Raw genomic sequence first — 13,909 nt, forward strand, 5'->3', positions numbered from 1 at the left:
ACTCTCTCTCTCCCTCTCCCTCTGTCCCTCCTCACCCTGCTGGCTTTCTCTCTCTCTCTCTAAAATAAATAGATAAATGAGGGCGCCTGGGTGGCTCAGTTGGTTAAGCTACTGCCTTCGGCTCAGGTCATGATCCTGGAGTCCCGGGATCGAGTCCCACATCGGGCTCCCTGCTCAGCGGGGGGTCTTTTTCTCCCTCTGACCCTCTCCCCTCTCGTGCTCTCTGTCTCTCATTCTCTCTCTCAAATAAATAAATAAAATCTTTTAAAAAATAAATAAATAAATAAATAAAAATAAATAGATAAATGAAATCTTTAAAAAAAGGGGGGGTTCTCCCAGCTTCTGAGAAAACTCCAGGCTCTCCTGTGCAGTGATCCCACCCTGCAAGGGGGCACTCTGCCAGCCCAGGGGAAGAGCAAATTCATTTCTTTTCATGCTTTAAGATGTTATTGGCTGCATATTGTTTTAATGTGGTGCATAATTACAGAAACTGCTCTGAAAATCTGTATATTTTATCTGTGCTTTATTGTACCCAGAATATTCCCCAATTCTTTTTTCTTCTACATGAACCAGCTTAAAATATATTTTGGCGTCCTTTTTGTCATCTTGAAATTGAATAGCCAATTCTTACTGTAATGAAAATACTTATGCGTCAGCCCGGTGATATACAACACTACACTCTAATTACGGCTGTGCTTTAATTAACCTGAATTGAAGAGTGTTATCATTAAACTGCTGGTAACTTTGAGTTATGGCTTTTCTTTAATTTAAAGTAGAAAACACAGATAATTAAGCCTCCAGATAATCAAATGCTTGAGGAGAGCTTCAATGTTTTGGGATGTTCCTAAATCTCATTAAATGTCCTTTCTTTATTGATTATTCCTACCTCTGCTGTATCATTGTGCTGAACGAATAATAGTACTAAGTTGAACACATTCTCATTCACATCAGAAGTTTGGTTTTTTTGTATTCCAGAAGCCGTGCTGAACAAATATTAAATTCTCAGACAACAAGTTGTGTCTGAAAGAGTCTCTCTTCCTTGCAACATGTTCTAAACATGAAAATCAATCAAGGGAAATATTTACAGCAGCAAGGAGTGTCCAGTTCTTGAGCTGGCTCCGAAGGGCAGTGAAGTTTCACACCACCCAGTGAGTCAGAACTGGCAAATTCACGTGTCTGTGGGGCCGGCCTGGGATATCAGTGCAAATCTGGCCTGGTTTAAGACATCAGAGCGGGGAGAACCCACATTAAACCCTTCCTTCTAACAAAATGGAGCCAGTTAGCATCCGGTGAAAATGCAAGTCCTGTGTCAGCTCATCAGATATTCAAGAGATGCCAGACATCTAGTTTTTATGTGAAATACCACTATTTTGAAATATTGGCAACTTACTTTGAAGACATTAAATACCGCATGGGCCCAATCTGTGAATCAAATGTACCTTGCGGGTATCCCAGTTACAGCTTCTAGGGGGAGTGGTTCTAACCTTCCAGGTTAACACTCTTAAAATGAACTGACTTGGTTCCCAGGAGCAGAAAAAGAGAAGCAGTGGGAATGCAGGCTTCCGAGGAAGCGCTCATGGTAGATAAAAACACTGGTCAAGCCAGGGAAAATCAACAGCGAAGGAGCGCATCTTCACACTCTCCCCTGTTAATGCCCCCAGCACCATAGGACCCTCTGGGCATTGGTGGCTTTGCAGTGTGCTCAGACCACCCCTACATCATATAGGAGGACTCAACTGTTTTGTTTTGTTCTTTAATAGAACCAGCTTCTATTAAAAGTCCTCCTGGGCTTTCTATCTCAGGCAGGTCAAACTCCAAGGTAGAGAAAATCCCCTGGGACAGCTTCAATGTTCCAGGACCCAATGCCTCTGAATGGTTAACTTCTTTCTGTGGCAGAAAGAGAAATAGCTCTCAAAGAAAAGAGCACATGGGAGTTACAATAGGGCATCCATTTTCAGAAAATAACTCCTTCCAAATCAATTACCTATTCACTTTTCCAGTCCATTTAGCGTTTAAACTTTCGCTTAGAGACAGGGTGAGAAATTTCAGTAAACAGCCAGACCATTTTGGATTGCTTAGGGTCTGGGCCCAGAGACAGATAGAGTACACCTGCTGTGTTCACTGACAGGAGTCTTCAGGTAAACACTAAGCTCCCAGGCACTCCGTTGCCTCTCCGCTGTGCACAGAACAGAAAGCTCTAAGACAGAGGAGCCCAAGGGCTCCCAGGACTATTGTCTTCAGACCTCACTTTCCAGAAGGCGGGTTTTGTTTGTAGGCACCCAGACAGCTCAAGGGAACAGCTTTTCTTCCTCAGCCCAATGCGTTCCCAGATTCCCCTATTTCTTCTCAGTCTTTATCAGTGAGACTGAGGTTATCAAGTCTTTTGCTAAAGCATCAGTGGATCAGGCTTGATGTTTCAGGATTCCCAGGGAGTCTGTGTTTTCACAGGGGACAAAACCCCTGTTTGACTTACACCCAACATCTGAGATTCTAAGTGGGAAATCTGAGGCATCATCATGATGGAAGTTTCTCAGGGTCTGGAACCCTTGGAACTCTTGAGGTCATATCCCTTAGATGGTCACCTACTCTACTTAGAGGGGCCATGGCAGGCTGGGGCTGCCTCTTGCTCAAATTCCTCCTGCTGAGCCAACAGAAGGAGAAGCTAAGTCTTCTCATTGTCATAACATGCCAGTTGTCCATATATGTTGGGGCTAAGTTACCAAGGGCTGGCTCAAGGCTTCCTTCTATACATTTGGTTCCACATTTCCTAAGCAAATCATGAATGCACTTTGAATAATGGCTTCTCTGATGTCTCTATGATCTGACTTGACTGAAAAATATTAAAATTCCTTTCATCAAGGAGCTAGCAAGATTTGTTTTCATCCTGGTAAAATCAGAGATATGGGTTCCTACCACCCTTCCTAATTGTGTCTACGGGGCAGGAGCCTAATTCACAACATGCAGGACTGTAGTTCATAATTTAGTGCAAATGATGGATCTAAGCATAAGGTTCTCAGAGCTGCAGGGAAAAGTAGGGCCAGCAGAAATCCCCAAGGCAGGGACCACATAATGACCCACCTTCCCGCTCACCACACAGGACGGAGCACACAGGATACCCTCAGTAATTGTTGAGTACCCAGACCGTGCTGGGCAGAGGTGAGGTGTCTTCCCTGCAAGGGCCACATTAAACATCCCTGAGGGCCAAAGAGCACATGGTGAATGGTCACTTACTCACAAACAGTAGGGAAGGACAGACCCACGAAGGCACTGGAGAGATATTCTGTGTACATTTCATTTGAGACTCCTTCCAAGTAGTATTTCTGCCACGTGTCCTCCTCAATCTAAGAGAGAAGAACAAGGTTTAAGGTATGAGAGTACACCATAAAAGGGAAACCAGAGTATACCATCTGGCCAACGAAATGAATGCCCTAGTTATGTGGTGGTGACCATCTTCAGCAACCAGGAACACAACCACATCATCTACGGGAAGCTGGCCACGACCCTAAGCTCATAGAATGGAAGGGCATCTCCTCTAAAACAACACTCTTTTCTAACCTGTATGATTTCCAAGGGTGTGAAGGCGTGGGCACTCACCCACGATACCGGTGGGCAGGCAAATCGATACAACTTTTCTAGAGAGCAATTTTGCAATTGTTAACAAAAATTTTTAAAGTACATGTTCCTTTACACAACAATTCCATTTCAAGTATTCATAGCAAAGAAACAGACGCATATACAAGGACATTTGCAGAAGAACATCCTTTTAATGAAAAATTGGAAATAACCACAGAAGGTACATTTTTCAATGGAACACAAAGAAACAATTAAAAATTATGGTGAGGGGCACCTGGGTGGCTCATTCGGTTAAGCATCTGCCTTCGGCTCAGGTCATGATCCCAGGGTCCTGGGATCGAGCCTCACTTCGGGCTCCTTGCTCAGCGGGGAGCCTGCTTCTGCCTCTCCCTCTGCTGCTCCCCTACTTGTGCTTTCTCACTCTCTCTCTCTCTCTGTCAAATAAATAGATAAAATCTTTAAAAAAAAATAAAATAATAAAAATTATGGTGAAAATGTGTATCTGTTCATATAGAAAGTATATAAAAAGGCACATTACTAAATAGTGTTTATAGTCTGACCCTACTAAAAAAATACCCTATAATTATCTGAATGCTTGTAAAGCCATAAAAAACTAGAAAACTTTATACCAAAACACTAACCATTGTTATCTGAGTGGCAGAATGACACTTTTCTCTATAGATTTCTGTTATCTGAAGGCTTTTATAATGAGTGTGTGTGTGTGCATAAAACAATATGTATATTTCTACTTCGGGGGAAAAATGATTTTTCCAATCACACCCTGAGTAACACAAAAAGTAAAATGTAGTTTCAGAGAGGTCTTACTCCAGATTTCATTAAAATGTGTGGGTTTTCTTTCTAATTAATCAAGCTCAACTGGTTTTCCCAACAACCCTCTTCATGCCAAGCATTTCTGGAAGGATTTTACATTGGAACTGATCTTTAAAAATTATAAAGTGAGTAACAACAAGAATGCTGAGCCCCTCTGGGAACTCAGGGATCTGAGCAGATTGATTAACCTCTACTGGAGGCTACATAAGCTGGTGGGGGGAGATGAGAGGCAGCTTCCCAGCCAACAGGAAGTGACTTTTTACAATGTCTTGTGCTTATGTTGAATTACAACTCATCTTGCCTATGGCCCAATAGTCAGTTAACTAGGGGAAATGCAATGCTGGAAGTTGAAAGAAACTTGGAAACAGTGGGAAATGAACACCGACCATCTACTTGGTGACACTCTGGAATACAAAGAAGGCAGGAATCATTTAGAAATAAATTGAATTCTACCTGTTTCTGTGCTATTTGTCTGCTTTGTGCAAGTCTGGATGATTAGGGTATGTGGGTTAACCTCATTAGTTTGAGCTGCTTCTAACCTACTCCCACACATTAGACATTAGCTATGCAATGCTGCTGGGTATGGGTTGTTTATCTACAAATTGGTCTTCCCCAGAGTGGGGTCTTTAAAAAAAAAGGCACTCAACCATTTCTACTGCTAAACTGTATGATTTTAAAAATTAACTGCAATGTGTTTAAGCATAAACTTTTTAATTTCCCTGAATCCTAAGAGTTTAACTTTTTTTTAAGATTTTACTTATTGGGGAACCTGGGTGGCTCAGTCGGTTAAGCATCTGCTTTCAGTTCAAGTCATGATCCCAGGGTGCTGGGATCAAGTCCCACACCTGGCTTCTTGCTCAGTGGGGAGTCTGCTTCTCCCTACACTTGTGAGCGCTCTCTCTCTTTCTCTCTCTCTGTCAAATAAATAAATAAAATCTTTTAAAAAATCCAAAAAAAAGATTTTATTTATTTTTCAGAGGGAGAGAGAGCACAAGCAAGCGGAGCAGCAGGCAGAGAGAGAAGCAGGCTTCCCACTGAGCAAAGAGACCGATGCGGGGCTCAATCCCAGGACCCCGGGATCATGACCTGAGCCAAAAGCAGATGCTTAACTGACAGAGCAGTTATTTTATTTTCATTTATAGCAGACATTTATTTTCAAATAAAAGATATTTCTGATAAAGGTGTTACACATACATATACACACAAACTTAAAAATGGTTAAAATCCTAAATTTTATGTTATATGCATTTTACCACCATTAAAAAAAATTAAACCTATATCTATAATTGTAAGAGCAGAAGAGTCAGTAATTACAATTAATACTAAGACCTTTTAACCTGTAAGGACAAGAATGACAATTTGGGACAGATCGATTACAAGAACAGGCCAGTGACATCAGGAGAAGTAAGGAATGAGCCCCAGCCTATGACAGACACAGCATACACCACAGGCTCAGACAGCAGAGCTTCATCTTTATCCCAAGGCAAGGCTCAAACTATCTATCACTTCTTACCAAGGGTTTACCCTTCTAAGTCTCAAACATGGCCTCTTTAACTTAACTTTGAAAAAGCAAAAATGAAAGTGTATATCCCTTTTTCCTTTGTCAGCAGTGATGAAATGTCTTTTTTTTTTTTTTTTTTTTAAGTAGGTTCCATGCCCAATGTGGAGCCCAACACAGGGCTTGAACTCAGGACCAGGAGATCAAGACCTGAGCTGAAATGAAGAGTCAGACACTTAATCAACTGAACCACCCAGGCACTCCTGAAATGCATTCTTTTTTAAGATTTTATTTATTTGTTTGACAGAGACAGAGACAGCGAGAGCAGGAACACAAGCAGGGGGAGTGGGAGAGGGAGAAGCAGGCTTCCTGCTGAGCCGGGAGCCCGATGTGGGACTCGATCCAGGGACTCCAGGATCATGACCTGAGCCGAAGGCAGTCGCTTAACCAACTGAGCCACCCAGGCGCCCCCTGAAATGCATTCTTAAGAACAGAAAAGTAAGTGTAAAGTATGTTGAGTTGAAAACATTTGTGCTTCACACAAGAGACGATGGCAGTGAACAAAGAAATCTAGAAAGGGTGGGGCAAGTTATTGTCTTTATGATTTCCCTTTTACAGAGGATAAAACTGAGGCACGGACAGGTTAAATTCAGGCTCTTAACCACCCACCTTGTCACCTCTTGCTAGAGATGACAGGGTAAATATATAAGGCAGGAGTGGTGCTAGGATTTTGGGGGGCAGGGAGGATTTGCTGCACATAAGTACCAAAGCGGGAAAGACTAGAATTGAAGCTCACCAAGGACTAAAAATCTTGAGCCCTGGAGCCCATGACCTTGTGGGAGGTCGATGAGGAGTAACACTAATTTTGAGTTGCGCTAAGAGTGCGGGCCTCCTAACAGAGCATGGCGGCATCCTTTTTACCCTACAAAATGGAACCATCCCAGCCTACAACTTCTTTCCCCAAAACAGTAGATGCTATTCTCCACATTTGTGTTGTGCGGGTATTTTTAACTGTAATGTAATGTACACACTTCCCAGCAGAAAAATGAAGGAATGGGACCAAAATGACTTAAGGAAAGGTGCCAGGATTTATTTGCCAGCCATTCAGCAATCAGTCAAAGGCAAAGCATTTCCCGAGGCAGCAATCTCTCCTCTGGCTGTCACATCAAACTCCAGCTGTTTTAGAAGAGCAAAGATGAGCAGGTGATATGCTGTGGCTCCTTATTCATCAAATACAGAATCTTCAGTGAGTAAGGAAATTGAGCCACTGGACTGGTTCGTCTACACTTCTCGTTGGCTTATTTATGCTCTTTCCATTATCTAATTTTTCAACCAGTCTAGTCCAACCCCACAAGTGAATGGTTGTACACCAATTCATGGGCAGTCGGCTCGACCATCAAAGGGTACCTTCCAACTGGAAACATGAGCCTTGGCTCCAAAGGAAATAACACCTTCTTGATCCTAGATTTTGCATGTGTTACTAATGGTGGGTCGGGAATGACACCTTTTACTTTTTATGCTTTCTCTGATTAGAGTGAAACTGTGTTTCTCTAATGCTAACAGCCCAGTGAATGTGAAAAATCAACCATCCTAGCTGGGGTATGCTACAGCCATGGTGCTTTCTGTTCCCAGCAAAGAAAAGAGCCTGCATTAACTGTGGTGATTCCAGTCAAATAATTTTGCTAACATCTATCCCCACCTCGGGAGTCACGTAAATAATTCCAGAGATTATCATATGCCAATCCTTATTTAATTGAAAACAAGTACACTGTTTTAATCTAAATGTATTTATATTATGCACATCAAAAATAATGAACTAAAAGGAAATTATAACAACCAATGACCATTATGTTAATAGCTGCAATAAGAAGAGGTTAAGTTGTTGGGCCGCCTGGGTGGTACAGTCGGATGAGCATCAGACTCTTCATTTTGGCTCAGATTGTGATCTCATGATTCTTGAAATCAAGCCCCACGATGTGCTCTGCGCTCAGTGGGAAGTCCGCTTGAGATTCTCTCTCTCCCTCTCCCCTGGCTCTCCTCCTCCCCCACCCCACCCCCTACCCCGCTCTTGCATGCATGCACGGGCTCTCTTTCTCTCTCAAATAAATAAATAAATCTTAAAAAAAAGAAGAAGAGGTGAGTCATAACATGCACACTAATATGGCCCAGCGTTGGTAGTAGGAGCCCTAGTGTATTAGCAGGTATTTATTGCATTACTATTTTTTTAATCTACCCAAATTCTGAGTTAGTATTTTTCCTCTAAAGGATGCACAATTTTAAATCATAAAACTGCTTTAATAAGAACCAGCCACATCTGAATGAACATTTGTACATATAAACTACATAATACATTGTCACTGTCCTTTATGATGTGACAGTCTAAAACAGAGTGCAGTGACATAAACTGATGTGCCTTAGATCCCATAAAAATATATTTATTCCTACAAAAAAAGAAAAAGAAAACGCCCACAGGAAGTGTCAAGCCCTTGACTACAATAATAAACATGGGATCAGCATTTATGGTTTCTAGGCTGATGAGTGTATGGTGGTCATTAAAATGTGTGGGGTCATTTATCCCCATTCCTCAAGAGCATGCTCTGTCACTGAGAAAAATCTGATTTAATGTTGCATCTAATCATTTCTTGCGGGAAAGAACAATGCTAAGGACAATTGAGTGTTAAGGAGGCTTTATCATTGGGCTTTCTGGATTCTCTCTGTCCTCATTTCCTCTATGTTCCAATCTTAACACACTTGTCCCAGTTTTTATCAATGGGCACATGGCTATCTCTTTCACCCTCCCTTTCTCAACATTCTTCAGTATAATGGCAAATCCTAAAATCAACTCATAGAATTAAAAAACAAAACGCTCACGTCTTGCTAGCTTAGGTCCTCATAGGCACCAGAACAGAGAATGCCTCGCTGCACAGCTTTCTGGGGGTGGAGCAAACTGGTGATAAAGTTGAAACCAAAGGAGAGAAGCAGAGGAGATGAGGAACGAATGGTGATTTCCACCTTTTCAGAATGTATTTCTTCTCTGTGCCAAATTGCACTTGAATGCTGTACTTCTTGGATGTGGAGTCAGGTCGGCTGCCCTTCTGAGAGGAGCACTGGATTTCAAGGACTCCATAATGATCTGGCATTCCCCAATTATGGCCTATTTCAGATTGCATTCTCCAGAATGTGAGAACAGGACGAAAGGATTTCAGACTCGTCCAAAGGCTTCAGGACAATGTCAATTAAAACAAATTATTTGGGATTTGATGGAATGCCAGATAACTGGTTGCTTCAGCACTGAATGAATAAATAAACAACTCCAAAGATTAATTTGGGTGGACGTGAGCCAAATCTCTTAGTCCCAGACTAGTGGGCTGCAGACTATCAAAAAAGATTCCTTCCATCAGGCATTATGAGAAAAAAAATTAGCCCACATGAGGTATCCTGAGAGAGATTAACAGACCACGCCACATGCAAAAGTGTAAGAATATATGGCATTTCCCCCACTGTGTTACCCCCAGCCCAGATTATTCTGAAGACACTAAGAGTGCCAGAGGGACCAAAGCTAAAGGGTTAGTATAAAGAGTAACATGAGAACTTTTTTTTTTTTTTAAGATTTTATTTATTTATTTGCGAGAGAGAGAATGAGAGACAGAGAGCAGGAGAGGGAGGAGGGTCAGAGGGAGAAGCAGACTCCCCGCCGAGCAGGGAGCCCGATGTGGGACTCGATCCTGGGACTCCAGAATCATGACCCGAGCCGAAGGCAGTCGCTCAACCGACTGAGCCACCCAGGCGCCCCACATGAGAACTTTTTAAAAGCATAATTATTTAGAAATGATTTAAGAAAGTATTGCTTATGTGGCTGGAAATTGGTATTTTCTCTCAATATGTAGAAGGCTTCTCTACTCTCTCCCTATTTTTCTCTCTAGTGTAGAAAACGTATTTATGCTTAAGAGATATCAGACCCTGTTAAAGGTTGGCCTGTTCACTCTCTGTCCAAATAGGACTTTGGTTTTGCTATCTTGCTAATGGTTAAGAACCTCATTTGTGCTTCAAATAATAAGGTTCTTAAAATATCACTACAAGAATTCTAATCTGGGTAGAGCAAGCAGGAAGTAAATGTTCTCAAGCAGACGCCTGCTGAGCAATTCTGGAGGATGATTCAGCCCCCAGCATGCAGGATCATCCAGGATGGAGCTTCTCGATCCATTTGAGGTAGGGGACCGGGGTTTTGTTTTTATTTCTAATATCCACTGTTTTGCAGACTCAAACTTCTACAGAACCTAACAAAAACAAATTCTAAAAAAAAGAAAAAAAAAAAGACAAGGCATGCAAAGTACAAGTCCAAAATTTTTCTCATTAGATTCCACCAATATAAAATTAATCTATCAAATTGCTCTAAAAGTTCTCAAGAACTCACTCTCATTTTCTGTACTTTCTTCCTTATGGAAGAGTAGCCAGCCAAGAGTTCACAGCACCCATCCACAGACTGCACTAACAGATGGGCTGGCCTCTCTCTATCTTAAAAACCTAACTTCCCACAATTTCCCCCAAGCCTCAGCAAAGTGGAAGTATTCTCAACTAAGATTTCCCAGGTAAGCTCATCAGAACTTACTAATAGGTGTTATATCTCAAACACACGGAGTGGAGAGAGGGTCCCCCATGAAAATGTAGGTTATTTTGAGGGCAGAAAATTCTACCTGAATCTTCAGTGCCTGGAACAGTGCATGGTAAGCAGCAGTAGCTCAATAATATTTGAATAGATGAAATAAATTTGAGGGGCGCCTGGGTGGCTCAGATGGTTAAGCGTCTGCCTTCGGCTCAGGTCATGCTCTCAGGGTCCTGGGATCGAGTCCCACATCAGGCTCCCTGCTCCTTGGGAGCCTGCTTCTCCCTCTGCCTCTCTCTCTCTCTGTCTCTCATGAATAAAAATAAATAAATAAATAAAAATTAAAATTAAAAAAAAAAAAAAAAAAGAAAGAAATTTGAGAAGGACTGGATTTAACAAAGCCAAACCAGGCATTTTTTTAGTGCAATGGCTAGAATCTTAACATGTTAATAGGAGTTGTAAATCTCGGGGTGGGGTGGGGTGGGGACATGGTATTTAGTCACACAATCCTTTATTTCAAGGAGCAGCTCAAGGAGCTAGGCAATGCTAATCTAAGAACTTTCCCTGTGATTTCCCGTCACTTTGTTTCCCTTGATCCTTCTGTCAGAAATACGTATCTCTATAATAACTCTCTATTTTTCAGTTGTCAAATCTAATTCTTTCGATAGAGTTCACATCAGATGCCCCCTCACTGGTGAGGCTTTTTCCTCATTTCCCCAGCTTGATGTGCTCTTCTTTGCCTTACTGGGAATACTAACTGAGCCCACCTCTAGGGGGGTTGGGAGGGCGAACTGAGGTGATCAATATAGAATGATTAGAACACTACCTGGCCCACAGTAAGCACTGGGCATGTGTTAACTATCATTAGTTACCATCAGAGTATTGGAGTCCTCTGACATTCCACCAGAGCTACAGCCAAGTGGAATTTGGAACATGAGCCCTTCCCTTATGCACTCAACTTTGTATCTTCCAGAAAAAGCAACAAAGTACCTTCTAAGGTGCCTATATAAGAGGTGTTTAATTAATATTTGTTGCACTGAACTAAGCAAGAGAAAACTAGAGAAAGAGACACAGAGAAACAAGCCATTTTCCTGGGCATCTAATCACAAGTAAGCACTGATAATTTCACAGCATTTAATGCCGCACCAAGAAATGAACCAACTCCTGCCTCCAAACGCTGAAAAATCCTGTATTCTTAGGTTCTAATAGGGAGCAGGTAGAATTGGGTCATTTTTCAACTTCCCAGAAAATTTCTTACTAGGAGCGATATTTTTCTGGAAAATTTTGTCATCACAGAACATCTTGGGCTACTTAACCAGTGACATGGTTTTCTAAATTCTAAATCCAATAACTTGGAGGCTTGAATTTGAAAGAAGGAATTCTCACGAGCTGGTGTACTGCCAATCCAACTGAAGTCCTTCCTCCTACAAGCTACGAATCCCACTGCCATCCCTGAGGAAGGCACCCTCCTTTTCACCCTTGTCTCATGACTCTACTGTCTTCCCCATGGGACTTAGCCTTCTGTCTTCTCCTTGCCTTCATTTTCTTGGCTTCCAGTGTAGAGTCAAACAACAATTCAACAGGACACAGACTGAGCCCAGCAAAGGCTATATCTGGCAATTCCATTACTCACATATTCTAAAATTGAGGCAAAAACAACTGTGGGTTGGCTGGCTGGCTGGCTGGCTATTTATTTATTTATTTATTTATTAATGAATAGGAAGGGAGTTAGAAAAGAAAAGCATTCAATTCATCACAGGAACCAGAACATTGCCTCTGCCTTTGTAGGATTTTCAGTATTTTAGATAGTTTGGTGAGAATCTCACTGCATTCATTTCTTCTGTCACTCAGGATAATTTCTCACCAGTGGGCACTTCGGAGGTTTACTTAAGAAAAGTCTTCTGAGGCTCTGAGTCCAGTGCTTCCCAAACTCTGAGGTGCATATAAATCATGCAAGGGTCGTAGTGAAATGTGGTTTTGATATCCTAGTCCTGGATGGGGGCTAAGATTCTGCATTTCCAACAGGATCCCAAACAACAAAGATGCTGCCCAAACATGAACCACACTTTGAGTAGCAAACAGCTATTCCCAAAGACAGTGAAGAACAGAAAACAAGCATTCTCCTTTGAGGACCAGAGATTAAGGAGAATCAATCACAGTCCAAAGGATTTAAAGATGAAAAAGAGTGCTTTCCATGAGTATCACTTAATACTGGAGCCAGTTACAGAGAAAGCTTAAACATAATTAAGCACTGAGTATCTAAGTGTTTGGGTTGTTGTGGTAATTAGTCTAAACAATATTTCAGGGTCCAGATTCATCTACTTAGTCTCTCTCCATTGATTCAGTGACCCCAATGATAGTTTAGTCTCCATTTCAGTGCAGGCTTTGTAAAGACAGAACAATGAGATGGCTATATTTAATTTAATTAAAAATAAAGTTTCAAAAAATGACCCTGATTTGTATCCCTATTTTCTATTCAACATCCCCATTTTAGGACACAGTGTTGAGTGTGAGGACGAAAACGCTTGCCAACTCAGTCCTGTTTTAGTGACAGCAGATTCTGGATACTTATGTCTCCTATCTCTGTACAATACGGCCTAATAAAGTTGAGCCAAAGAGACTAGATTTCATTTCAGGGCAAAGCGTTCGGCCATAAACTTTTGCTTTCTGGCTGAACAGAACCATTCCAGCCACAAGCATAAATTCTGCTAGTTTTAGGTATCAGGGTGATTGGGAAGCCAAATGGGTTATTTGTGAGCCAGGTATCCAAGGCAGAGGCACCCGCTTTATTGTGTATTCATTGTTATCTGGAAAATCTCCTGCCAGCTACAGAATATTTTCACAGGAAGTTAGAAATGACTTCGGAAATTCCCCTCTGTGGCTTCCTAGAGTGGATTTTTGGCCTCATCAAAAAGACATTTGGTTCAGAGATTGAAAGTGGGCAGCTGATAAATTGCTGAGGTATTTAGCTGGGCTTAGCAGCTTCCTTTGGGCGGGGGGTGCCAAGATCCTCAGTAGCGTAGCAATGTAGAAAGTACCAAAGCACATGCAGGCTCTGGGTTCAAATCTTAGCCTCCCTAGTGCCTGAGCTAAGCTGTACAACCTCTCCAAGCCTCAATCCTCTCACCTGCACAACGAGAGCAACAGTAGCACCTACCTCCTAGGAAGACAGTTGAAATGAAGTGATGCATGTAAAGTGCTTAACATAGTGTCTGGCAAATGTGTCAAGTGCTCTTGTGGTTTAATCATACTGAAAGATGGCATTTACTGAGTGTGTACCTTGTAGAGTTCTATAAATGTCAGCTATCATTTTAAGTAATGAGTGATGATGATGGTGATGTGTTGAGATGGTGAATGTGATGGTGATGATGGTGATGAAGGTGATTGTGATGGTGATGATGGTG

General features: G+C 41.8%; 1 protein-coding gene across 14 annotated transcripts in view; it reads right to left on the minus strand.

Annotated features, from left to right (window-relative positions):
* Positions 1-13,909, minus strand: part of KCNMA1 (potassium calcium-activated channel subfamily M alpha 1) — a 725,292-nt gene that overhangs the window by 156,593 nt on the left and 554,790 nt on the right. For all 14 annotated transcript variants that reach the window (XM_035022513.1, XM_035022505.1, XM_035022592.1 and 11 more), the window contains one exon: positions 3,232-3,341. In XM_035022513.1, coding sequence (XP_034878404.1) covers positions 3,232-3,341 — 110 coding nt within the window. The remainder of the gene's footprint in view (positions 1-3,231; positions 3,342-13,909) is intronic.

The sequence above is a fragment of the Mirounga leonina genome, unplaced genomic scaffold (genome assembly GCF_011800145.1).
Source record: "Mirounga leonina isolate KUSES-001 unplaced genomic scaffold, KU_Mleo_1.0 Mir_114, whole genome shotgun sequence".
NCBI lineage: Eukaryota > Metazoa > Chordata > Mammalia > Carnivora > Phocidae > Mirounga > Mirounga leonina.